This window comes from Papio anubis, chromosome 7 (assembly GCF_008728515.1).
Source record: "Papio anubis isolate 15944 chromosome 7, Panubis1.0, whole genome shotgun sequence".
NCBI lineage: Eukaryota > Metazoa > Chordata > Mammalia > Primates > Cercopithecidae > Papio > Papio anubis.
The window spans coordinates 156,804,223-156,818,920 of NC_044982.1; the positions used below are offsets into that span (position 1 = coordinate 156,804,223).

Genomic DNA, 14,698 nt, shown 5'->3' on the forward strand with positions numbered 1-14,698 from the left:
GTGTTACGTTTGGATTTTAAAAGACAGTGAAGCTGAGCTGAGATTCTGTTTTAAAGATTTTGCAATTAAATAAAGAAACAGCTTCAGTTTGCTCTGGACTGCGTTAGCTGCAGTGCGGAGGGCGGAACCGGCTGAAGGAACTGCTGCGTATTTTGAGCGCGTCTCGATCAGCTTCCGTTTCAGTCTTCTGTTTCCGTCACCCACACAGGCATATTCAAGAGTTCCTGCTACATCGACGTGCGCTGGTTTCCCTTTGATGTGCAGCATTGCAAACTGAAGTTTGGATCATGGTCTTATGGAGGCTGGTCCTTGGATCTGCAGATGCAGGAGGCAGATACCAGTGGCTATATCCCCAGTGGAGAATGGGACCTAGTGGGTAAGCCATGAGACTTAACAGCCTGGAAGAAAGCTTTTCTATTCCCAGGCAGGCTTTAAAAGTTTGGGATTTTCCACTGTCCTTTTCGGTGTGAGTATTTATTGAATTTTGCAGTAGTCTCCATAATTTAGTGAGAGCTATAGGAGGAGAAACAGAAAACAATTAGGATATGCCATGCTTTCCAAGAGGAACTGGCACTTGTAGTGAAAGTGCATTTAAACAAACCAGTGTGAGGATAGATATCTCTACGTTATTCAGATCCACTCCATTTCTAAAAGCAAGTTGAACGGCAAACTTCAGTTGATGGGAACCTATATTTGATTATTTTAAATAGAAAAACAATGATTATATTTATAACTGTAAAGTTGGTAATATATTAATTATTATAATCATGTGTTTCCAATCCACCAAAAGAATATCTACCAATTTGGCCAACTATCACTAAAATACTCTTAATGCTATAGTAAATCAACAGGTTTTATTTAAGCTAATTACACTCCCCCCCTTTTTTTTTTTTTTTTTTTTTTTTTAGCACTTTGCAAACTTCAGGGCTATGCTTGTGTGTGGTATAAACATTGAAATAAACAGGGTAATTTATTGTATTCTAACAATGGCTCCTTCTCTCCTCCTCCCTATGGAGGAATTCCCGGCAAGAGGAGTGAAAAGTTCTATGAGTGCTGCAAAGAGCCCTACCCCGATGTCACCTTCACAGTGACCATGCGCCGCAGGACCCTCTACTACGGCCTCAACCTGCTGATCCCCTGTGTGCTCATCTCTGCCCTTGCCCTGCTGGTGTTCCTGCTTCCTGCAGATTCTGGGGAGAAGATTTCCCTGGGTAAGCACCCGGGTCTCTGAGACTGGAGGCCCCTCTGCTGAGGTCGGCTCTGGAGGGCTCACAGCAGACAGCGCAGGACTCCATCAGGGTTCCCGGGGATTACCTGGCTCATCGCACACAGACCTCCTAGCCCGGGGTGGCTCCAGGACACCGGAGGTCCCTGACTCGGGCTCCGTGCTGGACGGCTGTGTGATCCTGAGAATACTGGAGGACCCTCAGAGGATGGGGGGATGCACGGGGAGGGGCCAGCTCCAATCTGCCTTAAGGAGCCTGTGCTTTCTTCCCTCCTGCCAGCCCACCTGTTCCTTGATGGCCTGTTCCATATCAGCTTGCATTTGTATGTTGCAGTACACAGTGTAATTCTTATGATCACCCCCATACGAAGCTAAGAAAACCAAGATTTCGAATGGTGGGATGAGTTTCTCAATATCTTAAAGAGTTACTAAACATCAGATGTAGCACATAGTAGAAATTATTCCCAAACCCATATCTTCTGAGTATGAGGTTCAGAAAGGTTGAATGTTATATCTAAGGTCACATAGCTAGCTGAGTAGCAAACTTTAAGACCTGAAACCAGGTCTCCTGACTGCATATTTTCTTTTTCCTGCTACGTGAAACTACTTCTCAATAATAGTTTACAAAAAATATGAGAGATAATTGTGCTAAGTTAAATTTTTCAGTTTGTGTTGATGCTTTTAAAATTCTGGGTCCTAAACTTGTCTCCATAAGAGACTCCTTTGGGGCTCTGGTAAGTGGTATAGAATGTCCCCTGGAAAATGCACATGCCCAAAATGTGCATTCCACAGCATCCCCCAGCACCACCATCCCTCGTTCTTTGAGTGTCAGATTAGGAGCCCTCGTTGGATAGAATTGAGGCGTTCTTGTCTGTTTTGTCTGAGGAACCGCTGTGTGTTTCTGTTTTAGGGATAACAGTCTTACTCTCTCTGACTGTCTTCATGCTGCTCGTGGCTGAGATCATGCCCGCAACATCTGATTCAGTACCATTGATAGGTAAGGCAAGAGTCGGGCTCCTCTCTCAGAGATATGGGGTTAGGGTGTGCCCAGGATTTCCCAGCAGATGAAACGAGAAGAAATAGGGCTGCACTGCCCCCATTTTCTCTGGAAGGTGATGATTTGCTGTAACTATTCAGAGTCACCTGGGCCAAGTAAGGGGAAGGGGATATTCAGCTTTGAGGTTTGACTTTTAACTTGCAGAAATGCCTCCCTTCCCCTCATAATTCTCCTCCTCATGCTTGCTTTGAAGCCAGATATTTTATCATTAGAGATGCATCATCTTAGCTTAAGATGTTGTTTACCCAAAAAGCCTTTGTTAAAATGGGAGAAGCACACGTTTATTGTGTCCTGAGATGACTCAATGTTTCTGTATAAAATAAAAGTATTTAGGGAAATATGAATGAGAGAAATATATTTTGCACAGGTATAAGGCATGACCCTCTGCCCAAGGAGGGACAACAAAAACTAGAGTCTCCACTCCCATTGGGCAGTGAAGGTCGGAAGGAGGTATACAGACGCATTACACCTGCTGGCCCGCTGTTTGAGGACCCACACTGTGTGTCTGCCTGGGGGTGGGCTAGAGGGAGAGCCCTACCTGGATACCCCCAGGCTTTGGGAACCAAGCAGCCAAGGCCCTTCTTTGGGGAACTCCCTGTATGTGCAGTATTTTGGTCAGAGAAACTGTTGGTATGAAAAGCCTTTGTGGGTATCATTTTTCTCTTGATACCATCAGACAGGGAAGAACCACCTCTCCACCCGGTTCTGACTCCATTCTTTCTACCTTCCAGCATACTGCTTTCAGTAGAGATTTGCAGCCACCCCTCCTGGGACAGTTGTCAGGCCCTCTCTGGACTGATTACCTGCTGGGAAAGGCTTGGTTGGTGCATAGCCCACATCTAGAAGGATGGGATGCTAGTGGCCCCAGGGACATCAGCTTTGCTTCCCTCTGTTGATGGAATTTCAGTCTGGGCAATCCTTTGACCCCCCCTCTCTCCATAGGTGGTTGGTCTGCTCAGGCTGCCATGACAAAATACTTGGGGGCTTAAATCACAGAAATTTCTTTTCTCACAGTTGCACTGCTGAAAGTCCAAGACCAAGGGGCCATCAGGGATGGTTTATCCTGAGACGTCTCCCCCGGGCTTGCAGACAACCACTTTCACCATGCTTTGTCCTCCCCTGGTAGTTCCTCTGTGCAGCTGCATCCCTGGTATCTCTCTGTGTATCCACATTTCCTCTTCTTCATTAAAAGAACACCAGTCAGATTGGATTAGGACTTGACCTAATGGTACTTAATTACCTCCTTAGGGACACTATCTCCAAGTCCAGTCACATCCTAGGGTACTAGGGGTTAGGGCTTCAACATGTGAATTCTAGGGGGAAGCACAATTCAGCTCATAAGAGTCATGGTTTGCTCCAGCCTCCTTCCTTTTCTCAGGAGCCCTGACGCTAACTTTAGGTCTTGAACGTCCACCTCTGGCAAAGCTCCTCCCAGGTACCTCTTGGTCTTTGTAGGAAGGCAGCGAGTTCCTTCCCGGCGTGAGGACCAGTGAGGGCTAGCTGAACGCTTAGCCTCCTGCACCCTGATGCTTGCTGCTTAGAGCTCAGCCTCTTGAGCAGACAGCCACACCAAACGTTTAATAATCAGAGCTGCCCACTAAAGAACGCCGCCTCCTTTCTCCTAGACATCTTGGCCTGTGTAATTGCTCATCACTGCACAAATGCTGCAAGGAAGGGGTTTCTATTTTAATGGAGGCCACCATAACAAATTGCTGTAGACTGGGGGCCTGAACAACAGACATTTATTTCTCACAGTGCTGCAAGGCTGCAAGTGCTAGATAAGGGTGCCAGCAGGGCTCAGGTGAGGGACCACTCCCTGGTTTACAGATGACCCTCTTCTCGTTGTGGCCTCACGGGACAAAAAGAGAGTGAATTAGCTCTTTAGCCTCTTTTCATGAAGGACTCTAATCCCATCCATGAGGGCTGCACCCTCAGGACCTCTTCAAGGACCCTGAGAAAATCACTCACCATTTCTCTACTTACACAACACTTCCCACACCAAAGGGGGGCGTTTCTCCCACATCGACCAATTCTTGGAAACCAGCTGGGTGTCCTACAGCTAGTTCACTTCAGTCCTGATGCCACCTGGAGTTAGCACAGCACTCACAGATTAAGGCTCACAAGACCATTTCCACTTGAGATGCCAGTTAGAACTTCCGACTTCTCATGCTTCTGACCAACTCTATAAATCAGGGAGTTCCCAAAAGCACATCTTTGAGTTCAGCCATTTACTAGAGTGGCTCACTCTAGTAAACTCAGGGAAACACTTTACTTATACTTATTCACTAATTATAAAGTACAGATGAGCAATCAGATGAAAGAAATGCACAGGGCAAGGTATTTGAGAAGGGGCATGGAACTTCCATGCCCTCTCTGGGCACATCACCCTCCAGACACCTCCACGTGTTCAGTACTGGGAAGGTCTCCAAAGAACTCCATCCTTTTGGGTTTTTATGGAGGCTTCACTACGTCGGAATGATTGATTATATCATTGGCTACTGGTGACCAACTCAACCCCCAGTACGTCTTTCCTCCCCAGGGGTCAAGGGTTGGGAGAGGGGACAGGGCTTGAAGGTTCCAACTCTCTAATTACTTGACTGGTTCCCCTGGCAACCAAACCCCATCCTGAGGGTATCCAGGAACTTCAGCCATAAGTCATCTTATTAGCATATAAAAAGACACTGATGACTTCAGAGATTCAAAGGTTTTAGGAGCTGTGTGCCAGGAAATGGAAGACCAAATACATATTTCTTACTATAAATCACAATCTCATACGTCCCAAAGCCCCGCCTCCAGATACCATCCCAGTTAGGACTAGGGTTTTAACACATGAACTTTGTTGGGAGACGCAAACGTCATCCTTTGCACCACCCCCATTGAAGAGCTGAGGCCCAAAGAGGCTGAGCATTCACTCCAAACTCACAACCAGTAGCTAGTGGACCAGGGTGGAAGCACTCAGATGCTCCATGCTGCTTCTCACCTGGGCCCAGGTGGAGGGACACGCATGGCCCATTAGAGCCAAAGCTGAGACTGAAGTTCTCGTCCTGAAAAGTCCCTGCCACTGACCCCTTCCTCAGGCTGGACAGTTGGCAGCCAGGTGGTGTGCAGGTTTGCCCTCATTGCGCCCCTGGAGCACAGTAGAGGCCTGCATCATAAACACTGGATGGTTCCCATGCCCTGACATCCAGTATTTACTCACAGGAACAACCTTATCACCATCCTGTCAGGCGATGCTGGCTCTTATTGACTGACAGGGAGGCCAGAGTGCATGGAAGTGCAGTGAAGTGAGGGAAGGCCACTCCGTGGGTGGGAAGTCAGACCACGCTGGCTGGTTTTGCGCACCCAGAATGTGGGCTGCAGGCCTGGCTGGTGACAGGAGGCCATCTGCCCCGCCCGTGGCATCACTGCATCCTGAGGCCCTGACAGTCAGAGAACCTGGTCAGGGTGTGCCTGTACTGTGACGTTCAGTGCCGCAGGAGTGCTGCGTCTTACCCTGCATCTGTTCTCTCCACAGCCCAGTACTTCGCCAGCACCATGATCATCGTGGGCCTCTCGGTGGTGGTGACGGTGATCGTGCTGCAGTACCACCACCATGACCCCGACGGGGGCAAGATGCCCAAGTGGGTATGTTCCTCCCACCCCCGACAGAGTCGGAGCCCCTCCCTAAAGGAGGCTCCTCCTAGGGTTTATCTATTTCAAAAATTGCACAAAAAACGGGCATTCCTAAAGAAATAGCTTTGGGTTGTTTGTTTTTTGAGACAGAGTCTCACTGTGTCACCCAGGCTGGAGTGCAGTGTGGCGTAATCTCGGCTCACTGCAACTTGTACCTCCTGGCTTCAAGCGATTCTCCTGCCTCAGCCTCCCAAATAGCTGGGACTACAGGCACATGCCACCATGCCTGGCCAATTTTTTTTTTGTATTTTTGGTAGAGATGGGGTTTCACTATGTTGGCCGGGCTGGTCTCGAACTCCTGACCTCGTGATCTGCCCACGTCAGCCTCCCAGAATGCTGGGATTTACAGGCATGAGCCATCGTGCCCAGCCAGAAATAGCTTTGTTTTTGTATTTCGTCACCCATTGACGTGTCTTTGCGTAGCGTGCAGTCATGGTGCGCGTATTCCCGGATGCCCTGTGGCACTGCTGTCTAATGTGACGCTGCGGAGTAAGGCTCTCAAACTGGCTGCCCTGTGTGTTCTATCAGCACGGTGTTTTGAGAAGGTAGTTTTTTTTGATGCATGCTGTCAAGCACTGTGCTGCAGTTGGAAGCAACAGATGAGACAGACGTGTAGCAACATGGTTGGGGCTTCACAACAGAATGAGGAGCGAAAAGAGTAAGAAACAGAACGAACCATGTACAAATCTGTATGTTCAGTACATATAGGGATATCATCCAACCAGAAGTCTATAAAACAAAGACTAATTGTCACCAGTGGGGAAGGGGGACGGGATAAAAGGAAATGCATGAAAACAAAGGATTGCATCCCACAGCCTGTCAGCTTAGCCTGGGCCATATCAGTTCTGCCCCAGCTGCTGGCACCGTGCCCAGCCACGTCTGCGGATGCTCGCCCACCCAGGGATCCTCTCCTGCAGGGTCTGGTGTCCGGAGCTCTGCAGCCACCCTCACCTGGCAGTCAGGAAACCTTGATGAGGACCTAGGGAGGGCCTGAGCTGCTTCCCCGCTTCATGTGGGCTTTGTAAATCTTCCCTGTCCTCCTGTCTAGAGAGCCTGGCCTAAGGATTTGGTGAGCTAAAAAGGCCCTCACATCCCAAAAGCAGCCTGTCTTTGGAGAGCACTTGTGTCCCAGTTCAGAAGGGAATCTAGGAATCAACAACAAGCTAAAAGCAGCTGTAGGGGTGAGATGCCATCAGGTGACCCTCCAGGAATAGGGGATTGCTGGGCCTCCTGAAACATTTCATTGTGCAGTAGTTTAGTTACCTGAATGCTCACTTAGCAAAGACTACTTCTTAAGAAATGCTTTACAAAATTACTGTTTCTTCTCAGAGTTGCACCTGCATGGCCCATTCCCCTTATACACTATTTAGTAAAGACTTACTTGTGAGCCTCTCATAGTGGTGTGTGCCTGTAGTCCCAGCTACCTGGGAGGCTGAGGTGGGAGCATCATGTGAGCCCAGGAGCTCCAGGCTCCAGTGAGCTATGACGATGTCATTGCCCTCCAGCCCGGGTGACAGAGCAAAACCCCATCTCTTTAAAAAAAAAAAAAAAAAAAAAAAAAAGAAGGACTCACTTGTAGCTCATTACACCAGCAGCAGTAATGTGAGCTCAGCCTACATGGTGACATCGCACACACAGACCACATCACTATGTTCCCTGAGGCTTGTTTTGTGAAGCCACCCCCCCCCCCCCGCTTAAAACACCGGGGTACATTTGCACACATTCACCTGTATTTTTGTCTGATTTCCTTATAACCCTGACACACTTAAGAAAATGCAAGGCCAGAGGTGGGAGGCCTGAGAGCTGGGGGCTTGCTGGTTTACTGCTCTTTCTACCTATCCATCCATCAGTTTGAAGCAGGTAATACATTTACCTGTTTCTAAAGTCTAAATAAAATTAGAATTATACATAAGGAAAGCCTGCTCCCATTCCTTCCCCTTACCCTGCATCTACCACCAATACCGATTGGTATATAACCATTGTAATGAATTCCTTCTTTTTCCTTCCAGTATTTATTTATGCAAATACAAAAATCTAAACACCTATTCTCATTTCTTGTATTTTGACTGATGAGAAGATAAGAAAATTAAGACATTGAGACACGAAACCATTTTTAATGACCTGTAGCACTCTACTGCTCTAGAACAATCTTAATTAAGAACATATGCTAATTATTCACCTCTCAGCATAAAAGCTTATTAAAACCAGTTGGCTGCAAATGAAAGATGAAGCTTATGCATTGCTCTCGCTTTATATAGCACACTGCATTTTCCTTCATTCCATGTGTATGTGAAACACAAACAGCCTCCGAGGGACTTTTATTATGATCTGTTGCCATGAAGAAGATGCTGCCGGGTGCGGTGGCATTATGTGACATTTGCACAGCCAGAAACAAAACTGTAACCTAACAGAAGAGGTCAAGAGCACAGTTTGAGGAGTGCCAAGAGGATAATTTTATCTTTTAAATGCTTTGGCTTTGAAAGCTAATGATTCAGGCCATGGAATTCAAAGTAGACTTGGCAGTGTGTATCGTATGAGCTTGAGATGTGCACTGGGGGACGTGTAGACCCTGCATGGAGGGAGAAGTGCCTGGTGCTGCTCGCTCCCCATGTGCACTGCTGCCAGTGCATGCAGGCACACTCACTGCCCTGCAGCCCCCGAGAGAGCTGGCTCAGGCTTTCTGGTGCCTTCCCAGAGGGGTGGGGTTGCACAAGTTTTGAAGAGAATCTTGTAGACCCTTTGACAGATGAGGCTGGGAAAGGCTAAACATGTGAAGTGACATAACCACTTACTTACTCATTGTATGTCCTTGGGCCAGTTTATTAGCCTCTTTGAACCTCAGTTTGTTGGTCTATAAAGTGGGGGGATTATACTCCTTTCACAGGACCCTGAAAGGCCCAAGTGAGATGACTTGTCTCATGAGCCTCGTATGGAGGGCCCAACTCACCCAAGGTTTCACATGGGGCCATATGTCCCTGCTCCTTACTGATCATAAAAAACCCTCTGAGGTCAGCAGACCCAACCTTTCCAGGACATGCAGAGTGCCGCCTGCTTGTCAAGTACAATGGGAAACGAAGGGTTATTTTTATAGCTGCAATGAAACTGGTCTTATGCTTCCCTGTTCTTGTCCCCAGACCTGTTTGTTGCCGTTATCTTTGATAAGATGTTATAAAAAGATTACCAGGAATGAAAGCTCTGTAGATACGAACTGCACAATTTACTATCTGTATATTTCCTAAAGATAGGAAATCTACCTGCTAGGTTACTGATGGAATTTCCCCACAATCATAAAACAAAATGTAAATGAAATCAGGATCTGGATAATTTCAGGGAAAGGGCCCATTTTTCACACACTTACCTGGATGGGCTTGCAAGAATGCTTCTTTACCTGGACTGAGGCTTTGGATGTCTCTCTTCTCTCCATGAGAGGCAAAACCAGGATGAACTCCATGGGGTGATTCTTCTCCAGCTGCTTTCATGCATTCTAGGACACGCTTTAGACCGGAAGTTAGCAAACGATGGCCTGGGTGGCCAAATCCAGTCCACCAAGTGTTTTTGTAACTAAGTTATTTTAGAAAACATGCCCATCCATTTGACGCCTTCAATGTGTGCTACATCCGCAGAAGTGAGTAGCTGCCTGGCCCTTTACAGAAAGTTTGCCAACTTCCACCTTCCACTTTTCAAAGTCCTCTCCCAGACATCATCTTATTCAGTCTTCATTGAAGCCCACTGAGTTAGGTTAGAGGTTCCCAAACTTCCTTGGTTCACAGCACTTTAGTGTCTCCGGAAATTTTTCACAGAGCCCCTGGCCAAAAGAAATAATACCCAAGGCTGTCTTTAAATAGATCAAAAGACTTTAATCAGTTTTCATGCCTTAACAATGTAGCACCTCTGGGGCACAGCACCGCCTCTCAAATCTTGGGATCAGATTGGAGACCACTAACCTAGTTTCTGTTTCACAGGAAGTTCCTTGGTATTTGCTTTTTATCAGGGTACTTTGAAAAACAGCTTTGCAAAGTGTTCACATCATCACAAGAGATGTGGTAATCTGATGTTGGAAGCCTGAACTGCTTCAAGCTTCAAGTTCACCTGGTGTCTCATGGATGTCCTGGGGTTGCCTTTGAACATTTACAGCCGCCCAGGCACTCTTTGCCTATTTGCAGTGGCCTTCCAGGACACCTAACAGGTAGTGGGGAGCCACAGTTAGGTCTGAAGGTCCCCAGGTTACAGATGAGGAAGGATCAGAGAGGGAAATCGACTTTCCCTCTTGACACAGCTCACATAGCGTTCCCCTTCCACGAGGCTGTCTTCCCTGAGATTGCAGTGTGCCTGCCCCGGAGAACAATTTAGCTTCTTCCCAGGGTGCATCAGTTTTAGTCTCGCCTCACTTTGAACTCAACTGCTTGTCATGAGCAGGCACTGCTCGCCTGCTAAAATCATGCGGGAGGCAGTGGAGCCTGCTACCCCCAGGACCAGTGAAGCAGGGCTTGTATTGTAGGATCTCACTGCTGTTGGGATCAGCCGAAGCCTGCCTCGGGGCCGCTCCTAACGTTCTGTTGTCTCCCCAGACCAGAGTCATCCTTCTGAACTGGTGCGCATGGTTCCTGCGCATGAAGAGGCCTGGAGAGGATAAGGTGCGCCCAGCCTGCCAGCACAAGCAGCGTCGCTGCAGCCTGGCCAGCGTGGAGATGAGCACCGTGGCGCCGCCGCCCGCCAGCAACGGGAACCTGCTGTACATCGGCTTCCGCGGCCTGGACGGCATGCATTGCACCCCGACCCCCGACTCCGGGGTGGTGTGCGGCCGCATGGCCTGCTCCCCCACGCACGACGAGCACCTTCTGCACGGTGGGCAGCCCCCCGAGGGGGACCCGGACCTGGCCAAGATCCTGGAGGAGGTCCGCTACATCGCCAACCGCTTTCGCTGCCAGGACGAAAGTGAGGCGGTCTGCAGCGAGTGGAAGTTCGCCGCCTGCGTGGTGGACCGCCTGTGCCTCATGGCCTTCTCGGTCTTCACCATCATCTGCACCATCGGCATCCTGATGTCGGCTCCCAACTTCGTGGAGGCCGTGTCCAAAGACTTTGCGTAACCACGCCTGGTTCTGTACATGTGGAAAACTCACAGATGGGCAAGGCCTTTGGCTTGGCGAGATTTTGGGGTGCTAATCCAGGACAACATTAAACGTCACAACTCCGATGTTCCCTTCTGGCTGTCAGTCGTGTTGCTCACGGTTTCCTCATTACTTTAGGTAGTAGGATCTCAGCACTCAGTTTAATACGCTCAGGTGGGCTGATAGATCCCCTTGGCACATCCGCACTGTCGGTCAGCAGGGCCACTAGAAGTCATTTTGCCCATTAGCCCACTGCCTGGAAAGCCCTTCAGAGAGCTCCCAGTGGCTCCTCACCCCGGGACAGTTGGTTTTGCATGTCTGCATGCCACTTGCCATGAAGGCCTACCTGAAAATTCAACATTTGCTTTTTGCTTGTGTACAAACCTAGATTGAAGCTAAAATAAACCAGACTCACTAAATCCATTCCAATAATTTACTGGTGGAAGGAAAACAAACAACTAAAACTAAAACACTGTTAGCTTTTCTTCAAGTTATTTTTTTCTATCAGAGACAGTTGGTAGACAGAAGCAGCTTTATGCTGTTCGTACGTTAAAAAAAAAAAAAAAAAAAAAAGACAATGTTGGTCTTACTAAGGATCTTTTTACCAGCCTTCCTGACTTCCGCAAACCTACCCTGTCAAGGAAATCAAAGGGACACAGGTTTCTGTTTATTCTATACAAGGGCCAGGCCCCATGAGTGTCTCTGGTGGATCCCAGGTAACCTCTAGGTGCTGCTCTCAGAGACCGAGGAGTTGAGCAAATCTGTTCTATTCTGCAGAACCCACAGGACAAATAGAGTTCTAGTAGAATTAACAGCCCAAAAGAATAGCTAAAGCTAAGTGAAGCCATTTATGCGGGCTTTAAAAACAAAAATGTGTTAGCTGATCACATGCACTGGACTTAATTAGTCTTAGAAATGTGTGCATGCCTACAAATGCACAACATAAAAGGAACATATTCCTAGGCCCTTTCTGCATGTGTCAGGGCTAGGAAGTAGAGGCTGGGAACTCTTCTAGTCCCCAGTATGGCAGGCGCCAGGGAGGGGATGGTGTGGCCCTTCCCTTCTCTGGATACCTGGCCAGTGGCAGGCAGCAGGGAAGAACTGGCAGACCCTCAGTGACTGACAAGCCAGCAATTCTGGGTTCTGACTTTTGGGAGTCTGCCTGCTCCAAGCCCGTCCACCGCAGCTGCAGCCCCGAAAGCTGGCTCAGAGTCCTTGGGTGGATTCACTGGAGGTGGGCAACTTGAAAACAAGAGAAACTTTCATTTTTAAACCTAAGCGATGATGCAGCTCTTCCCTTAGATTGTCACCCAGGCTGGAGTGCAGTAGCGCGATCTTGGCTTACTGCCAGCTCCACCTCCTGGGTTCACGCCATTCTCCTGCCTCAGCCTCCCCCAGTAGCTGGGAATACAGACACCCGACACCGCGCCTGGCTAATTTTTTGTGTTTTTAGTAGAGATAGGATTTCATCGTGTTAGTCTGGATGGTCTCATTCTTATTCTTTAATGAGATCAGAGGGTAATTCACCAAGAAAGACCTCTTCTGTTCCATTGTGCCATCCAACAACTGCTCAGAGCTCAAAACTGTAGAAGGCATCTGAGCCCCTAGAGATATTTAATTTGCTTCTAATCCCTGAGATGGGAACATCATGAGGAAGATTTGATTTTGAGAATTAAATAAATTGTATGTGTTTTTCCAGCCATCTGGCCCACTCATTTCTGGGTAATGCACATGACTTTGCAGTGGAGGAAAATGGAAGCTTGTGTGTGTTCGGTGTGTGTGTGTGTTTAAGTGTGAGGTACCTGTGTGTGTGACAAGAGAAGAGACCTCACTTATGAGAAAGTTGGTGAATCAGGACATTCCAGCCTCAGGCGGCTTTGGAGTAGGATCTTCCTCAGCAGGCACTCCATCCACGTGCTATGGATGAACCATGCACAAGATTGTCATTTGTTTTTGGTTTTGTTTTTCCTGTTAGTGTCTTTAGAAACAAGAAGTGTTTTGATACATAAAAGGAATGCTTCGTTTCTTATTATCCCAAAAATGATCCCTTCCACAGTTTTGCTTTAAAAAGAAACCTTTTTGGTTTTGTATTTTATACAGGAACATATAAAATGCAAACAAAAGTTGTGCATATTTTGGCCCCTCAAAATAACTACTCTGTCATTTAATAAAGTAATAATAAGAAATAGATGTGTGCATAGTTAGAAAAGTATTAAAAACAACAGCCTCCCATACTCCCTGTTTTCTCTCTCAGAGGGGACCACGAATGAGCTTCTAAGGGCATTTCTAGAAAGGAAGAAAAGAAGATAAGAGGCCAAAGAAGGAGGAACGGGGGTTATGAAGAGACCTTCCCTTTCTAGCACTAGCGCTCTGTGAAGTGCGCTGCACCTTGCATTCTTCACATGGTTTTGTCTTAGAGGTCGTCCCATAGTAACACATAAAGATCTACCTCATGCCTCCTAGTAGCTGCTTAGCGTTCCATTGTCTCAGTGGACTATCATTTATTTGAATAGCCTTTTATTGGCGAACATATGGATATTTCCAGTTTTTATTTTTATATACAAATCTATAATTGGCATACTTGTACATATATCTTGACATTGTTTTGTGACTAAAACTTGGTATAAATTCCAACTTAGAAATGAAATTACTGGGTTTAAGGTTACATGTACTTAAAATTTTGATAGATATTGCCAGATCATCTTCTAGAAACTGATCAATGGATGTAACTCCATCAAGAGTACAATAAAAGGCCCAATTTCTCAACTTTCTATAATAGCGCTGGGCATTTTCAAACTTAATGTTTTTCCCAATATAATTGGTGACACATGATATTTAGGAATATTATTCTGATTTTGGTTTATTTTATTGTGTATAAAATGGGACATCTTTTCAAATTTTTTGTAATTTTACTTTGGATACATTTATATATTTTACCCAGTTCCTAAATGGGTTATTTGGCTTTTTCTTAATTAATTTGCTCATGTACTTCGGGACATTTTTGTCTTATGCCTTTAAAATATTTTTGTTTATCATTTGTCTTTGGATGTTATTTATTGATTTCCTTATTTATTGGCATAGAGTTTAAATTTTTATGTTGTCAATTTATCAGTATTTTTCTTTGTCAATTGTGGGATTTGTTTCCAGTTTTTAAAAGCCTTCCTCATTCTGAGATGATAAATAAACTTACTCACATTTTCTTCTGAAACTTTATGGTTTTATTTGTTTACCTTCGGACTCCCTGGAATTCATTTATTGCAGGAAATGAGGGAAAAATCCATACTTTTTCCTCCAAATGGTGGTCAGTTGTATCAATAACTATGTAATAATGCATTTCTAAAATCCAGTCATAGTGTTTTTCCCAGCTGTTCAAAATGCAGCCTTATTTGTAAACTAAATTTCTTTAAGTGTTTGGTTCTATTTCTGTTCTATTTATCTCTATGAATGCCTTTAATTTCTAAAGCATTATTCATACTCATATCAGTATTTTCAAGTCAACACTTCCTTCAACTCTGAGTCTCTCTCTCATATGAATCTTTTTTTCAATTAGAGTCACAGTGAATTTACAGATTGAGTCTTCCTATTCAACAGCACGAAATCTTGTGTTTAAGTCTAATTTTATATAACTTAGGAGTG

The 14,698-nt window shown here is 46.3% G+C and overlaps 1 protein-coding gene across 3 annotated transcripts in view; it reads left to right on the forward strand.

Annotated features, from left to right (window-relative positions):
• CHRNA7 (cholinergic receptor nicotinic alpha 7 subunit) overlaps positions 1-14,270 on the forward strand; it is a 137,647-nt gene extending 123,377 nt beyond the window's left edge. For all 3 annotated transcript variants that reach the window (XM_003900705.4, XM_021941691.2, XM_021941692.2), the window contains 5 exons: positions 209-376; positions 1,017-1,211; positions 2,136-2,222; positions 5,797-5,906; positions 10,523-14,270. In XM_003900705.4, coding sequence (XP_003900754.3) covers positions 209-376; positions 1,017-1,211; positions 2,136-2,222; positions 5,797-5,906; positions 10,523-11,041 — 1,079 coding nt within the window. In that variant the 3' untranslated portion in view covers positions 11,042-14,270. The remainder of the gene's footprint in view (positions 1-208; positions 377-1,016; positions 1,212-2,135; positions 2,223-5,796; positions 5,907-10,522) is intronic.
• The last annotated feature ends 428 nt before the right edge of the window (positions 14,271-14,698 follow it).